Below are 18,476 nucleotides of genomic sequence, written 5' to 3'. Positions count from 1 at the left end.
ACAGTAAGAAAAGCAGGAGAAGGAAAATACAATATAAGCTTTCACGCCTGTATTGATATCACATAAAACTATCGGACTATTAGGTCGTGGCCGATGTATAAAGCTTTCTTCTCCGCTACTTTCACTCGCGAATGCTGGCCTTACCAGCGATAATCTTGTACCGGAAGTCAGGTAATACACTGTGGTGCCCTCTAAGCTACCGATGTATTCACCGCCCCCCCGGGTTCTGGATGCAGTTCGCCATTCTAGCTCTGTAGATCCCCCGCAGTTGGAGAGGCAACGTTAGGAAAAAGTTTTATACATCTGCCATGGCCCAATAGCGAGAAAGTCTTAAGTGAGGTGAGAAGGAGCAATAATGGGAGAAAATAGATTGACTGCCAGAACTATGCTGCCACGCGGGACGCAGTTGAATCGTTAATCTGCTTGCAGAGAACGAGCTTTTTTACGCATCCTCATACGAGCTGTATAGTGTCCAGCACCATATGGGAGCAGCTTTTGTAACTATTGTTTCGAAACTTCCGCATAAAATTAGACACATCGTTTCATGTGTTCTTCTATCGATCTTTGTCTTCGATGTATAAAAAAAAAAAAAAGGAAAAACAGAGGTTCTATGTTGGACACCCCGTATGGTGGCATACCCATTTGGTGTTGGGTCTTGAGACCTGCTGACTGGGACGACATGAACGTTTCTCCTTACAGGGAGCAGTGGAGGAGTCCAAGGAGAACGAAGCGTCGGTGCTGGACCTGTTCCGGTCCCGCAGGTGCCGCCGCGCTCTGGTCATCTCGTTGGGCGTGGTCTGCGCTGAGCAGCTGGCGGGCATCAACGCGGTGCTCTTCTACAGCCAGAGCATCTTCGACGCCGCTGGCGGCGACGTGGACAGCCGGGTGGCGCCTATCATCGTCAACGGCACCATGCTGCTCGAGTCGTGCGTCACGCCCTTCCTGGTGGACCGCCTGGGTCGCAGGCCACTGCTCATCTTCTCCTCAACTGGCATGTCCATTGCCCTGGTGAGAACTCGCTGCTCAGACAAGTTTCACTGCCATACAGCCAATTCTTATGACACATGTTTGATTTGTACTGCACCACTGAAGTAAATAGTGGTGCACAGATGAAAGGAGGTGGGTGCCATTATGAGCATAGGCTGCACTGTTACCAGATTTCTCCTCCCCTCTCCCAAGGTCATCACCTGTTCCTCCACCATCCTCCATCAATCCTTAAAAACATGGCAGATGTAGACCCAAAGGAAAGGGGGAGTGGGGAGGGGGGGGGGGAAGAGGATGGAAGTGGATGGAGAGAGAGAAATTTGGCAGTGCTGCATGGGGAAGGGAAGTCTTGCAACAGTACAACATACACTCTGAACGACACCCACTCGTACACACAGACTTTATGCCACTTTTTCTCCTTCTTCAGCGTTTTTGACCTCCAGTGGCCTCTTTCATGCAGTCATCTGGTTTCAGATTTTGTTCTCCATTACATCCTGTGCGTACACTACTGGCCATTCAAATTGCTACACCAAGAAGAAATGCAGATGATAAACGGGTATTTATTGGACAAATACACTCCTGGAAATGGAAAAAAGAACACATTGACACCGGTGTGTCAGACCCACCATACTTGCTCCGAACACTGCGAGAGGGCTGTACAAGCAATGATCACACGCACGGCACAGCGGACACACCAGGAACCGCGGTGTTGGCCGTCGAATGGCGCTAGCTGCGCAGCATTTGTGCACCGCCGCCGTCAGTGTCAGCCAGTTTGCCGTGGCATACGGAGCTCCATCGCAGTCTTTAACACTGGTAGCATGCCGCGACAGCGTGGACGTGAACGGTATGTGCAGTTGACGGACTTTGAGCGAGGGCGTATAGTGGGCATGCGGGAGGCCGGGTGGACGTACCGCCGAATTGCTCAACACGTGGGGCGTGAGGTCTCCACAGTACATCGATGTTGTCGCCAGTGGTCGGCGGAAGGTGCACGTGCCCGTCGACCTGGGACCGGACCGCAGCGACGCACGGATGCACGCCAAGACCGTAGGATCCTACGCAGTGCCGTAGGGGACCGCACCGCCACTTCCCAGCAAATTAGGGACACTGTTGCTCCTGGGGTATCGGCGAGGACCATTCGCAACCGTCTCCATGAAGCTGGGCTACGGTCCCGCACACCGTTAGGCCGTCTTCCGCTCACGCCCCAACATCGTGCAGCCCGCCTCCAGTGGTGTCGCGACAGGCGTGAATGGAGGGACGAATGGAGACGTGTCGTCTTCAGCGATGAGAGTCGCTTCTGCCTTGGTGCCAATGATGGTCGTATGCGTGTTTGGCGCCGTGCAGGTGAGCGCCACAATCAGGACTGCATACGACCGAGGCACACAGGGCCAACACCCGGCATCATGGTGTGGGGAGCGATCTCCTACACTGGCCGTACACCACTGGTGATCGTCGAGGGGACACTGAATAGTGCACGGTACATCCAAACCGTCATCGAACCCATCGTTCTACCATTCCTAGACCGGCAAGGGAACTTGCTGTTCCAACAGGACAATGCACGTCCGCATGTATCCCGTGCCACCCAACGTGCTCTAGAAGGTGTAAGTCAACTACCCTGGCCAGCAAGATCTCCGGATCTGTCCCCCATTGAGCATGTTTGGGACTGGATGAAGCGTCGTCTCACGCGGTCTGCACGTCCAGCACGAACGCTGGTCCAACTGAGGCGCCAGGTGGAAATGGCATGGCAAGCCGTTCCACAGGACTACATCCAGCATCTCTACGATCGTCTCCATGGGAGAATAGCAGCCTGCATTGCTGCGAAAGGTGGAAAGGTGGATATACACTGTACTAGTGCCGACATTGTGCATGCTCTGTTGCCTGTGTCTATGTGCCTGTGGTTCTGTCAGTGTGATCATGTGATGTATCTGACCCCAGGAATGTGTCAATAAAGTTTCCCCTTCCTGGGACAATGAATTCACGGTGTTCTTATTTCAATTGCCAGGAGTGTATATTATACTAGAACTGACATGTGATTACATTTTCACGCAATTTGGGTGCATAGATCCTGAGAAATCAGTACCCAGAACAACCACCTCTGGCCGTAATAACGGCCTTGATACGCCTGGCCATTGAGTCAAACAGAGCTTGGATGGCGTGTGCAGGTACAGCTGCGCATGCCACTTCAACACAATATCACAGTTCATCAAGAGTAGTGACTGGCGTATTGTGACGAGCCAGTTGCTCGGCCACCATTGACCAGACGTTTTCAGTTGGTGAGAGATCTGGAGAATGTGCTGGCCAGGGCAGCAGTCGAACGTTTTCTGTATCCAGAAAGGATTGTCGTGCATTATCCTGCTGAAATGTAGGGTTACGCAGGGATCGAATGAAGGGTAGAGCCACGGGTCGTAACACATCTCAAATGTAACGTCCACTGTTCAAAGTGCCGTCAATGCGATCAAGAGTTGACCGAGGCGTGTAACCAATGGCACCCCATACCATCACGCCGGGTGGTACGCCAGTATGGCGATGACCAATACACGCTTCCAATGTGCGTTCACCGCGATGTCGCCAAACACTGATGCGACCATCATGATGCTGTAAACAGAATCTGGATTCATCCGAAAAAGTGACGTTTTGCCATTCGTGCACGCAGCTTCGTCGTTGAGTACACCATCGCAGGCGCTTCTGTCTGTGATGCAGCGTGAATGGTAACCGCGCCCATGGTCTCCGAGCTGATAGTCCATGCTGCTGCAAACGTCGTCGAACTGTTCGTGCAGATGGTTGTTGTCTTGCAAACGTCCCCATCTGTTGTCTCAGGGATCGAGACGTGGCTGCACGATCCGTTACAGCCATGCGGATAAGATGCCTGTCATCTCGACTGCTAGTGATACGAGGCCGCTGGGATCCAGCACGGCGTTCCGTATAACCCTCCTGAACCCACCGATTCCATATGCTGCTAACAGTCGTTGGATCTCGGTCAACGCGAGCAGCAATGTCGGGATACGATGAACCGCAATCGCGATAGGCTACAATCCTACCTTTATCAAAGTCGGAAACGTGATGGTACGCATTTCTCCTCCTTACACGAGGCATCACAACAACGTTTCACCAGGCACCGCCGGTCAACTGCTGTTTGTGTATGAGAAATCGGTTGGAAACTTTCGTCATGTCAGCACGTTGTAGGTGTCGCCACCGGTGCCAACCTTGTATGAATGCTCTAAAAAGCTAATCTTCCTCCTGTCGGTTACATTTCGCGTCTGTAGCACGCCATCTTCGTGGCGTAGCAATTTTAATGGCAGTCGTGTATTTTTCCCATCTTAGCGCTGCTCATACTCTCCTTCTTCTTTCATGCGGCTCCCGTTTTTAAAATCTCCGTTGGCCACTTGTGGTTAAGCATTCACTGTATGTGCACGTACAACAGAAGTGCTCTAGTCTCCAAAGATTTTGCTGTGTTGCACGTATCTCCATTCACCCCTATAGCTCCTCATTTCATATCCTATTTTTCCTCATTGACTGCAGACATCTTGTCATATAGTTCATTTCTACTGTTCTAATTTTCTCCCTAATTCTTCTTGTTTGAGGCCACATCTCACCTCCATATACAATTATCTTCTCTACCGCAATGTGGAAATATATTTTTTTCTTAGTGTTCTGCCGAATATTATTATTCCATGTAATCCCAGGCCCCGGGAGTAGACAACATTCCATTAGAACTACTGACAGCCTTGGGAGAGCCAGGCCTAACAAAACTCTACCATCTAGTGAGCAAGACGCATGAGACTGGCGAAATACCCTCAGACTTCAAGAAGAATATAATAATTCCAGTCCCAAAGAAAGCAGGTGTTGACAGATGTAAAAATTACCGAACTATCAGTTTAATAAGCCACGGCTGCAAAATACTAACACGAATTCTTTACAGACGAATGGAAAAACTGGTAGAAGCCTACCTCGGGGAAGATCAGTTTGGATTCCGTAGAAATGTTTGAACACGTGTGGCAATACTGACTCTACGACTTATTATAGAAAATAGATTAAGGAAAGCCAAACCTACGTTTCTAGCATTTGTAGACTTAGAGAAAGCTTTTCAGAATGTTGACTGGAATACTCTCTTTCAAATTCTGAAGGTGGCAGGGGCAAAATACAGGGAGCGAAAAGCTATTTACAATTTGTACACAAACCAGATGGCAATATAAGAGTCGAGGGACATGAAAGGGAAGCAGTGGTTGGGAAGGGAGTGAGACAGGTTCGTAGCCTATCCATGATGTTATTCAATCTGTATGTTGAACAAGCAGTAAAGGAAACAAAAGTAAAATTCGGAGTAGGAATTGAAATCCATGGAGAAGAAATAAAAACTTTGAGGTTCGCCGATGACATTGTAGTTCTGTCAGACAGCAAAGGACCTCGAAGAACAGCTGAATGGTATGGACAGTGTCATGAAAGGAGGATATAAGATGAACAGCAACAAAAGCAAAGCGAGGATAATGGAATGTAGTCGAATTAAATCGAGTGATGCTGCGATAACTAGATTAGGAAATGAGACACTTAAAGTAGTAAATGTGTTTTGCTATTTGGGGAGCAAAATAACTGATGATGGTCGAAGTAGAGAGGATATAAAATGTAGACTGGCAATGGCAAGGAAATCGTTTCTAAAGAAGAGAAATTTGTTAACATCGAGTATTGATTTCAGTGTCAGGAAGTCGTTTCTGAAAGTATTTGTATGGATTGTAGCCATGTATGGAAGTGAAACATGGACTATAAATAGTTTGGACAAGAAGAGAATAGAAGCTTTCGAAATGTGGTGCTACAGAAGAATGCTGAAGATTAGATGGGTAGATCACATAACTAATGAGGAGGTATTAAACAGAATTGGGGAGGAGTTTGTGGCACAACTTGACTAGAAGAAGGGATCGGTAGATAGGACGTGTTCTGAGGCATCAAGGGATCACCAATTTAGTACTGGAGGGCAGCGTGGAGGGTAAAAATCGTAGAGGGAGACCAAGAGACGAATACACTAAGCGGATTCAGAAGGATGTAGGTTGCAGTAAGTACTGGGAGATGAAGAAACTTGCACAGGATAGAGTAGCATGGGGAGCTGCATCAAACCGGTCTCAGGACTGAAGAGCATAACAACAACAACAACAATCCCATGCAAAACTTTAGTAGCTCTCTATCGCATTGCTATTCTCGTATTAAGATCATTGTCACATATGCCAGAGTATATTTATAGTTTCCGCAGGATTTTGTTTCTTCTTGCTCTGTGTCAATTTTCACCAATCCTGCTGCATATACATACATTCTATCTTGTCAGATTTATTCCCAAACACTACTTGTTACATTCCTGTTTAAACTTCCTCATCATGTACTCCACATCCTTTTGATCTTGAGAGAATATTAGCTAGTCATCCGCAACTAAAACAAAGTGAAAAGTATCGTCACTAATCTTTATTACCGTGCCTCAGTATTTCCTGTATCGGCCATTCAATGTCTATCCCAAATAAATATTAAATGGGAACGGTGACATTCCACACACTCGTTATATACGTTTGTCAATGAAAATATTTAAAGTAACCTTGTTTCTCATTTTAATCACAACTTTCGTGTTCTAGTGTAACTTTTTAATCCATACATTTCTCTCCCAAAAAACTCCTCTCATCGCTTCCAGCAGTTTTAGTCTAGGGACACTATCATACGCTTTCTGAAGGTCCACAACGATCATGCATACACTTTGATTTTTATTTCTGTATATCTTTCCAATAATTGCCTGGTCTAGTGAATGTTATCAAGACATGATCGTCCTTGCCTGAAACCATTTGGGTCCTCCTCACTTAAATCTGACACGCACTTTTGTATTTTCTTACTCAAAATATTGGAAAAATACCTAGCTATTGCTGGGATGAAACTCATGCCTCTATAAATTGTGCGTACTGTCTTGTCACTTTTTTTGTACATCGAGGAGACATATGAAAAATTCGTTAAGTAGGTGAATCTTCTCCCACCTGTTTTCTTCCCCAGCACGTTTCCACAGATATTTCATCACTGCACTTCCTCCATACTTCAGATGCTCCATTCGTATATTCCTGGCCCTGGGGCTTTGTCTACAGTTGCTTCAGACAGAGCTGTTTTGATATGGTCCTCTGTTATTTCTAAACTGTTTTCTCCTAAGATATTACCTTCTTCTCTTCCTAGTTCAACCTTTTTACCTGCAATAACCTTGAATAATGTCACATCCACTCTGAACCAGGAACTTTTTTATAATATTCTTGCAGTCGTTGGCATTTTTTATTTTGTAATAACTTTCCAAGCTTTAGCAGACTTATTATATCCTACTGAGCCAACTACTATCCTGCACAGCCTGTTCCAGTCTGCATTCTTCTCCAGCCTGTTGCCTGATCTTGACATATAAGTCTCTTAATTTAGATGTCTTGTCACATAACCATCTCACATATGCCTTCTTCTTTTCCAGAGTAATGTCTTCCAATTCACTGGAAAACTCTTTTACATATTTCTTCTCCTTTTCACCCTCTCCAAGGGCTTCTGTTGCTGATCGCAAAACAGTTTCTTTCAAGTGTTGCAAGTAGTTGTGGAAACTTCTGTTCTTTGCACGTTGTTCTGCAGCCTGTTTTGGTACAGCATTTTGACGGTATGTTGTCAGAGAAGGTGTGTCTTAAACATTATTTCTTTATATTCTGCAAATTCATCCTCCATTATCGTGATAGTTAGTCTTACACTATTCGAGTATTTTCACGTCACTACCATACGATGATTTGTGGCCCACTCTCGTCGTGAACGTACGCTTACGTTGTAAGTAGGCTGTTTAGGTTTTTATGTTGGTAACGCCATGTAGCGCTCTGTATGAAAATCACTGGCTGTGTTGCGTGCAGTCTTTGGCTGGTTTGCATTGTTGGAATTTGGTATTGTAGTGTTGGGCAGTTAGCTGTTAACAGCGCGTAGCGTTGTGCAGTTGGAGGTGAGCCGCCAGCAGTGGTGGATGTGGGGAGAGAGATGGCGGAGTTTTGACAGCGGATGATCTGGACGTGTGTCCATCAGAGAGAGTAAATTTGTAGACCGGATGTCATGAACTGATATATATATATATATATATATATATATATATATATATATATATATATATATATATATATATATATATATATATATATATATATATCAAAACCGCTGCTCAGTTTCTAGAAGCAGAAAAGTATTTCATTTTTTGTTTGATGTTCCATTTTTCGGAACCATATATATTTCATTTAACAATAAGTCAGTTCGTTTGTTTGTATCAAAGACTAATTAATTTATATTCTATCAATAATTAAAAGTGAAAGAATCTATTTTTATGAAAGATTATGATTCAATTTTTGTTACCTAAGTTTTGTATTCCACAATAAAGACAGAATTTAATTTAAAGGAAAAAAGTGTTTGCAGCTAGTGAGATTCGAGCCTGTGACTTACCGAATACTACTTAAGAAATTCACAACTTAATTTCATAATACACTGATGGGAAAAAAACGCAACACCAAAAAATAATCAATTCAGAGTTTTGAAGCTTCGGGAATACATTTTTGTAGGTAAGATGTTTGAGTGGTTAACATGGCAAGATCACGGGTTAATGTAACCACGGGATAAGCTGCTGGTACATTAATAACCTGTGTAACTGCTAGAATTTTGAATGCAAACCATACTAACGTGCGTGCTTTGTTATACAGACGTGCCATGTTTCGGTTCGTGGGATGGACTTCCATGCCTGTTGCACTTGGTCGGTCAATTCAACGACGGTTAATGCTGGTTGTTTACGACGCAGGAAATTCCGTCCGACGATGTCCCATATGTGCTCGACTGGTGATTGAACAGCCAAAGATAACGACACCCTCTACAACACGTTGGGTTAGAATAGCGGTGCTTGTGCGAGCGTTATCGTGTTGGAAAACACACACTAGAATGCTGTTCGTGAATTACAGCACAACAGGTCGAATCATTAGACTGACATACAGCTTTGGACTCAGGGTGCATGGGAAGCGACGAGAATGTTGCTGCTGTCATACGAAATCGCACTCCTGACCATAACTGTATGAGTAGGTCTAGTGTGTCTAGCACGCAGGTAGGTCAGTTGCAGGCCCTCAGTTACCCTTCTAACAAACACACGACCATCATTGGCACCGAGGCAGATCCAGATTTAATCAGAAGCCACAACAGATCTCATTCCTGCTCTCCAGTATACAAGGGTATCATAATTAATAGCGTAAATTCATGCAGTTGAAAGCACATGATACTAGAAGCAGAACAGTCTCAGTAAACATAGGGTCGAAAATGTATGTCTTAAGAGCTACGAGCAATTTTTCATCTTCGATACTGTGAAACAAATCTCTTCTACTGTAAGTTCTTTACTTTCCATATTTAGGAAACTGGTAGTATGCACCAAACAAGAAAAAAGCGTCCAGTAAACATGTGCTCTAAACTGCATTCCTTAAGAGCTGTGAACACTTGTTCATCTTTGCTACTTTGAAACACAACTCTAGTAATGATCAAGTGCTCGTAACTTTTAAGCCATGCGTTTTTGAGCACATGTTTGCTGGACATTTTTTTTCTAATTTTGGTCCACACTACCACTTCCCAAAATACGGAAAGCAAAGAGCTTGCAGTAGAAGAGATTTGTTTCATTGTATCGAAGATGAAAAATTGCTCGTAGCTCTTAAGGTATGCATTTTCGACCCTATGTTTACTGAGACTGTTCTGCTTCTAGCATCGTGTGCTTTCAACTGTATGCGTTTACGCCATTAATTATGATACACCCTGTACTCTCGCCTGACACCACTGAAGTCGCAGATGACGGTGGTTTGGGGTCAGTGGAATGCACGCTACAGGGCGTCTGGCTCGGAGCTGTCCTCGAGGTAACCCATTTGTAACGGTTTGATGTGTGACTGTGATGCCAACTGCTCCTCAAATTCCTGCTGCGGATACAGTACGATGCGCCAGAGCCATACGCCGAACACGATGGTTTTCCCTCTCTGTAGCGCCACACCGCCGTCCAGAGGCCCTTCTTCTTGCGACCGTACATCCCCACGACCACCGCTGCCAGCAGTCTCTACAGTGGCTGCAGTTCTGCCAAGACATTCTGCAACATCGCAGAAAGAACATACGGCAGCTCGTAGCCCTATTTACGTGACCTCGTTCAGTCTCAGTGAGGTGTTGATAATGGCGTCTATGTCAACTGAAAGACATTCCTGACAAACATGAGCTCACCACGTCCAACCTCAAAGGTAACTAAAGCTCACGACCGCTACAGAATGTGTTGAAAGCAAACCTGATTTGCGTCTTCATACTGGTGCTGCTAGCGCCATTCTTATGGGGTTGGCTAAAAATTGGTGGGTATCATCTTTGGGATGTAAAAACGCCCAGCAACTTTCGTTTACATCGCAAATCACCTTCTTGGTCTTGAGAATTTTTTCCGTCAATGTGTTATTTAAATCTGTACGGCAGTCTCATTAAAATTCTGATGATGACGCAGGTCAGCACTGCTTAGATTACTTCTTTTCTGTTATTGCCACTTTGGATTTCTTTGTATGGCACACTATCTTCATTCCGTTTCTGCTTTCCTTACACCGTTTCCTTGTTTCCTTCTGTTTCTCTCCATATCCTGTATTATATTCAAACTTTTTGGCCTAATCTATTGTATCGTAAATGAGGGAGAATCCAGTCGACTTTTCCATCTTCAGATATGTAGAAGTCCAGTACAAACGCCATATTTGATGAACTTAAAACATTTTAGCAAGCTTCTCCCTTATGTTTGTTTTCTTCACAGGTGGCAATCCTTGATGGAAATCACCGACACCCGCCAGCTTACTACATCTGATTTGTCTGAATGCTATCGTTTGGGCTGTTGTTCGTTCACTCATTATTATTTCAATGTAAAAGTATCGGAGGAAAGAAACGGTACACTCAAAGTGCTATCTCAAATATAAATCGAGAGAAAGGAACACAAAATATTGAACGAAAGAACGATGGAGCTATCTTTGAAATGAAAATTTGTGCTGGGCCAGGACTCGAACCCAAATTTCCCACTTATCGCGAGCACTCTAACCACTTCGGCTATCCGTACATGACCCCATACCGAGCCAATCTTCCTTATGTCAGTTTACGTCCCATAATGCTTGAACACCGATTGTATGATTCATGCATAAAGAGATACATCGTTTATCTCCTCAGTTCGACTTGTGTGAAGTATAGTTAGTGCAATGTCCGTATTTGGTGGTGTCCATATAGTGCATGGGGGCTTAATAAGAAAAGGGGCTAATATTAATGAATAAATGCAATAATTTTAGTAGCTGTGTGACCGGTTACGAAGTCTCGTAACCGGTTGGCCCTGACTAGTATTAGCACGCAATCTGACTGCATAGAATAAAAATAAAGAATGACAAGGAATTTCCATTAACACAATTGATTAATTAAGTCCCCTGCAACTACAAAAGCTACGAAACAGCAAAGCACAAGTGTAACTGTTCTGTGTGTGGTAGTGTGGCTCAACGTGCATGTATCTGGCTCGGTTCTTTCTCAATACGACAAAATATTTTAAACACCATTTACAATGAACTAATTGAAAAACCAGAAATACTATAATTACACATAGAAACCAGAATTACAAGTCTAATAAATGAACACGAGCCACATGCTTTGTTGACTGTACCTGTGAGCAAGAGGGATTGTCATTAAAGAAAACTGTAATACATTGACGAAAATATTTTATTACACCAGCATCATAAATCAAAAGCCCATCTCCTTTCTCAAATATATTCTGACAATTGTAACTTCTTCCATCTATGCATTACACCAACCGAACAGCGTCTACTCTCTCGCCCAACAGAACAACAACTGCCCTCGACATCCTCTGAACTACTATTGCCCAGTGGAGGCGGCGGAATAATAATCTTTGGCGCAATCTCTGGCGCTGTGACTCAGTGTAGCCACTTTTCAATAGTTCGATGCAAACGTTCTTCAGAGATCCATCTAATTTAATATAGCTCTACATCCTCAGCAATGTGTGTTCCTTCAGATACGCATGCAGCTCTATGTATTTGAAAATTACAAATCGAATACTATATTACTTCACCCGTATGGTTTACTATGGACACATAAAAATTTGTATCAGACCAGGACTCGAATCCGGGCTTCCCACTTATTGCGTATGGACACCTTATCCACTTCGGCTATCTGTGCACACCTCATGGGCAGACACAAATTTCCATATCTCATAGTATCTATGTCCTATAGCGCTTGCACACAGTTCGTGTGATTCCTGCTTAGGGAGAAAGAATATTCTTCTCATCAGTCTGCCTTGCTTTTGCGCGAAATGCAGTTAGTGCAGTGTCTGTAGTTGATATTATCTGTACATTTCGCTCTATGCATGTGTGACATTTGCGTCGAACTATACGGATACTGTTAGATACACACACTCCACTAACTGCTATGATGAGTAACTAAAGTAACTAATTATTTTAATGCATCTTTATGTTTCAGACGGTTTTAGCTGTGTATTTCTACCTGAGTGACACGGGAAAAAACGTCGAAGACATCGGCTGGCTGCCACTCACTGCTCTCGTCTTCTACATCATCACCTACACCTCAGGTTTGTTGTTGAACTCTGATCACTATTCATGAGTTTTTCTAATGGAAAAAGCGTTCAGATCTATTATATGCAGGCAAGGTGTGTCAAATGAAACATTTGAGACATAAACTGCAGTACATAACATGCTATGAATAAAAATTTAAACTCATGATGATTTAATTTTGGGATGTATAAAAACCAGTTCTTGAATAACACTAAATTAAATTGATCGCCCAGGACTGATAATCAATGAAATTTCTCTTTTACTTTCCATTCTTTAAGGGAATTGTAACTGCATGATTACATTAACTTCTCGTGGCATTTATTCACCAAATACTATAGTAAACAGACACTGTGTTAGAGGCTTGAAGAGCTACCAGTTAGTCACTCATGCAGAAGACAGCTTACTGTGCTTACACCATGAGAATGGGAATATGGGTATGGCGACTCCAGCCCATAATTCAAGCATTCGCAGCTAATCAGCGAAATTCAGAAATGCAAGATGGCTGTTCTAGCCCAGTTGAGCTATTGGAAAATTAAAACAAATAAAAAAATAAAAAATCAAGATAGCAAAAGCAGCTACTCTGCTTCCAGCCATTATGGTGCCATGTTCAAAAATATGGGAAAGATATCAAATTTCTACAATTTTGAAAGTAGATCAACGATCAGAATGTTTTGTATCATTTTCAAAAGTATCTGAACGAATAGAATTTCGTGCCATGTTAACTATCCGTATTATTTAACAAAAAACTATATAAAAGGTGTGATTTGCGTTATTTTCGTATCTCAGATATGTAAGCCTAGATGTCAGCAATACACACACACACACACACACACACACACACACACACACACACACACACACACACACTTACGGGTCAAGAAGTGCTTGTGAGCGTTCTCAGTTTCACCTCTGTACTATACTTACTTGGTGTAAGGCACAATGGACCCTCAAATTAAATATCTCCACATCTAAATTGTTTTACAAAGATATGATAGCTATCAAGTGTCATAATATTAAATTTAGTGTCTAAAATGCCCATAAAATGCTTGAGCAACACAAAAATACAATGTTTATGTAAAGTGTCAGAATGTTGTTTCCCCTCTCCCCCCCCCCCCCAACACAGACGTGTGTGTGTGTGTGTGTGTGTGTGTGTGTGTGTGTATGTGTATGTGTGTGTGTGTGTGTGTGTGCGTGCGTGTGTGACTAAATTTATACCAAAAACATGACCATGTACTCTTAAATTAATTGGCTCATGCTATTTCCACATCTAAACTGTTATAAAACACTTGTGGCTATAAAATCATTTTATTCAGCAAGATAACACACAATTTTTAGACCTAAATGGGGCACTGTATAAAAACAAACCTGACCAAGGCTATGTCTGCTCAAAAACTACCCCGATTAAAATACTATTCTAAGCAGACAGACACAAAAAATACACAGTCTGAATTTGAATAGGTCAGGAGTCCACCACACGCAGGAGGCGGCTACACGGGTAGCAAGGGCTACCATGACTGAACAGTCCTCTGCTGACATGCAGCGTCCATGGATGCATACCCATACCCATACACTTCCATCCGCTCGATACAATTTGAAACAAGACTCGCCCGCCTAGGCAACATGTTTCCAGTCATGAACAGTCCAATGTCGGTGTTCAGGGGCCCAGGCGAGGCGTGCCGATATCAAGGGTACACGAGTGGGCCTTAGGCTCCGAAAGCCAATATAGATTATGTTTCGTTGAATGGATCGTACGCTGACACTTGTTGATGGCCCAGCTTTGAAAACTGCAACAAAAGCATAAGAAACACACCACGGCTGCACTTCTGTCACTTTGAACGATTCTCTTCAGTAGTCGTTCGTCCCCTTCTTGTAGGATCTTTTTATGGCCGCAGCGATGTCGGAGATTTGATGTTTTACCGCATTCCTGACATTCACGGTACACTCGTAAAATGGTCGTACGGGGAAATGACCACTTCATCGCTAACTCGGAAATGCTGAGTTCCACCGCTCGTGCGCCGACTATAACCCCACATTCAAACTCGCTTAAATCTTGATAACCCGGCATTGTAGCTTCGGTAACCGATATAATAACTGCGCCAGACACTTGATGTCGTATATGGGCGTTGCCGACCGCAGCGCCGTATTCTGCTTGTTTACATATCTCTGTATTTGAATAGGCATGCCTATACTAGTTTCTTTGGCGCTTCAGTGTACTAGTTCTATCCTTGTACCCCGGAGCTGTCACCTTGTTTTCAAAGTTCAATATCTGTGCCTTACTTGTTGACAGGATCAAGGAAGTTCTATCTCTGACTCGTGGATGAATGTTCAGTCTTTGCATCAACTGTAAAATAACACTTAAAAGAAACCAAAAATTTTTTACATTCTTTGCAAAATATGCTAAGATTTACCCTGTACTAGAACGAAACACTCATGGCGCTTTTATTGGCTAGACAGGTGTAACTTACTGGTTAGGGTACATTTTGAAACGTACCAAGGCTGACCACTCTGAGGCAATATGCCACTTCTTACTGTGTATTTACCGTCGTTTTTCTTTATTTCATTAACAGTGATATATAAATTACAATAATTTATTTGAAGTCATCTATCTGATATAAAAGTTAGCTGTTACGCTCTGTGAAGTAACATCTGCGATTTGGTTTATATTCCAAAGTCTGTGATAGTTATATTGTAAAGTTCGTTTTTGTTCTCTGATGCTCTGGAAGTTATTATTCGTGAGAAGCAGCTCAACTGAAATTCTCATACTTCATTGTATCTCCTGGAGTGAGAGGGAAATGTGAAGATATACAGGGTGTAAACGGTATAAGGCGCCAAAATTATACAGATGGCACATCTCGCAATGCAATGCTGGTAACATGTTTGCGTATTTCCTACGGTTGTCCCAGAAAAACACAGTTCTACATCTACATCTACATCTATACTCCGCGAGCCACCTTACGGTGTGTGGCGGAGGGTACTTATTGTACCACTATCTGATCCCCCCTTCCCTGTTCCATTCACGAATTGTGCGTGGGAAGAACGACTGCTTGTAAGTCTCCGTATTTGCTCTAATTTCTCGGATCTTTTCGTTGTGATCATTACGCGAGATATATGTGGGCGGTAGTAATATGTTGCCCATCTCTTCCCGGAATGTGCTCTCTCGTAATTTCGATAATAAACCTCTCCGTATTGCGTAACGCCTTTCTTGAAGTGTCCGCCACTGGAGCTTGTTCAGCATCTCCGTAACGCTCTCGCGCTGACTAAATGTCCCCATGACGAATCGCGCTGCTTTTCGCTGGATCATGTCTATCTCTTCTATTAATCCAACCTGGTAAGGGTCCCATACTGATGAGCAATACTCAAGAATCGGACGAACAAGCGTTTTGTAAGCTACTTCTTTCGTCGATGAGTCACATTTTCTTAGAATTCTTCCTATGAATCTCAACCTGGCGCCTGCTTTTCCCACTATTTGTTTTATGTGATCATTCCACTTCAGATCGCTCCGGATAGTAACTCCTAAGTATTTTACGGTCGTTACCGCTTCCAATGATTTACCACCTATGGCATAATCGTACTGGAATGGATTTCTGCCCCTATGTATGCGCATTATATTACATTTATCTACGTTTAGGGAAAGCTGCCAGCTGTCGCACCATTCATTAATCCTCTGCAGGTCTTCCTGGAGTACGTACGAGTCTTCTGATGTTGCTACTTTCTTGTAGACAACCGTGTCATCTGCAAATAGCCTCACGGAGCTACCGATGTTGTCAACTAAGTCATTTATGTATATTGTAAACAATAAAGGTCCTATCACGCTTCCTTGCGGTACTCCCGAAATTACCTCTACATCTGCAGATTTTGAACCGTTAAGAATGACATGTTGTGTTCTTTCTTCTAGGAAATCCTGAATCCAATCACAAACCTGGTCCGATATTCCGTAAGCTCGTATTTTTTTCACTAAACGTAAGTGCGGAACCGTATCAAATGCCTCGTCTCAGGATAATGGTTTTGGAAAAATAGATACTTGGCCGTGCACGTACGTAAGCAATCGGTTCCTGTTATTGCCCGCTGCGCGTATTGACATAGCGAGCGTAAATCGGAAACACATAGGCAACTGCGGCCTGAGTGGCTGCGTCATTGTAATACACCGAGCGACGACAGTAGGCGAGTAACCTGTGCAGATGTTATTGCAACTCTGTTAACTGTTAGGATGGAAAGGAGATTTACTATAGCTGAACTATGCGATATGCATTTAATTTATGGCGAGGCAAAAGGTGTTGCGAGGGCAGCTGTACGAATTTATCGAGAACGCTTCCCACAACGACGACTTCCTGCACGAAAGACATTTGCTGCTGTGTGCTAAAGGTTTGTGTCATTGTAATTCTCTACTTGTATGCGGTTATTGTGCATTTACATCTTAATAAAGTACAGTAGTTGTCTGCACCTTTGTAAATTTTCGTCCGTATGCGAAACGTATCTTCCGTTCTGATATGCTTTACGTTTTTGTTACATCATGACAGAATACAACTGACGAGTACGTATTTAATTTCCTTAGATTGAGAGATACTGGCTCTTTACTGCCCCGCGCAGAAGGCAGAGGCCCACAACGCGCCGATCGTACATTGGAAGCTGAGGGAAGAATTCTGGACCGCATCCAGGAGGATCCTTCTCAGAGTACTAGAAGCATCGCCCGCCACGAGGGTATATCGCACACTATCGTTCATTGCTCTTTGCAAGAGGAGCGTCTGCGGCCTTACCACATTCAACGCGTACAAGCATTGGAAGAACAAGATTTCCCTCCACGACGTGAATTCTCAGAGTGGTTTTTGTTACACAGTGCGCAGCATGATTTTGTCAACAAAATACTCGTCACAGATGAAGAGTGTTTCACTCGCGACGGAGTAACTAATCTCCATAACATGCACACGTGGAGTGTAGACAATCCTCGTTACGTAGTGGCAACACATTTTCAGCGACGATTTTCCGTAAATGTGTGGGCGGGTATGCTCGATAATTACATTATTGGGTCCCATGTTTTACCTGCACGTTTGACTGGTAACTGTTACCGAACGTTTCTAGAGGAAACATTGCTACCAACTTTGTTAGAAGACATTCCGTTAGGCATACGTCATAACATGTGGTTCCTCCACGATGGTGCTCCACCCCACTTTGGTCACAGAGTTCGCGGATTTTTGGATAGTCGATTTCCAGGACGATGGATCGGGCGTTCGGGTCCACGTCGATGGCCAGCACGCAGCCCTGATTTAAATCCACTGGATTTTACTTTTGGGGCCACATGAAGGAACTTGTTCATGCTGAGCCAGTAAATAACGTGGACGAATTGACGCAGAAGACTTTAGATGCTGCCAGTACCATAAAGGCCAATGTGCATGCGTGTGAACGAGTGCGACGAAACTGGGTTCGCGTAATGAAGCATGTGTAGAAGCGAATGGTGGACATTTCGAACATTTATTGTACACTCCTGGAAATGGAAAAAGAACACATTGACACCGGTGTGTCAGACCCACCATACTTGCTCCGGACACTGCGAGAGGGCTGTACAAGCAATGATCACACGCACGGCACAGCGGACACACCAGGAACCGCGGTGTTGGCCGTCGAATGGCGCTAGCTGCGCAGCATTTGTGCACCGCCGCAGTCAGTGTCAGCCAGTTTGCCGTGGCATACGGAGCTCCATCGCAGTCTTTAACACTGGTAGCATGCCGCGACAGCGTGGACGTGAACCGTATGTGCAGTTGACGGACTTTGAACGAGGGCGTATAGTGGGCATGCGGGAGGCCGGGTGGACGTACCGCCGAATTGCTCAACACGTGGGGCGTGAGGTCTCCACAGTACATCGATGTTGTCGCCAGTGGTCGGCGGAAGGTGCAC

The 18,476-nt window shown here is 44.0% G+C and overlaps 1 protein-coding gene across 1 annotated transcript in view; it reads left to right on the top strand.

Moving 5' to 3' along the window:
• The window catches only part of LOC126252719 (facilitated trehalose transporter Tret1-like), a 60,930-nt gene that overhangs the window by 33,835 nt on the left and 8,619 nt on the right, over positions 1–18,476 (top strand). Inside the window, exons 4-5 of the mRNA XM_049953622.1 lie at positions 700–1,008; positions 12,496–12,604. Coding sequence (XP_049809579.1) covers positions 700–1,008; positions 12,496–12,604 — 418 coding nt within the window. The remainder of the gene's footprint in view (positions 1–699; positions 1,009–12,495; positions 12,605–18,476) is intronic.

Source organism: Schistocerca nitens, chromosome 4 (genome assembly GCF_023898315.1).
Source record: "Schistocerca nitens isolate TAMUIC-IGC-003100 chromosome 4, iqSchNite1.1, whole genome shotgun sequence".
NCBI lineage: Eukaryota > Metazoa > Arthropoda > Insecta > Orthoptera > Acrididae > Schistocerca > Schistocerca nitens.
Note: the sequence above shows the minus strand (reverse complement) of the source record. Positions and strands in the feature narration are given on the sequence as shown.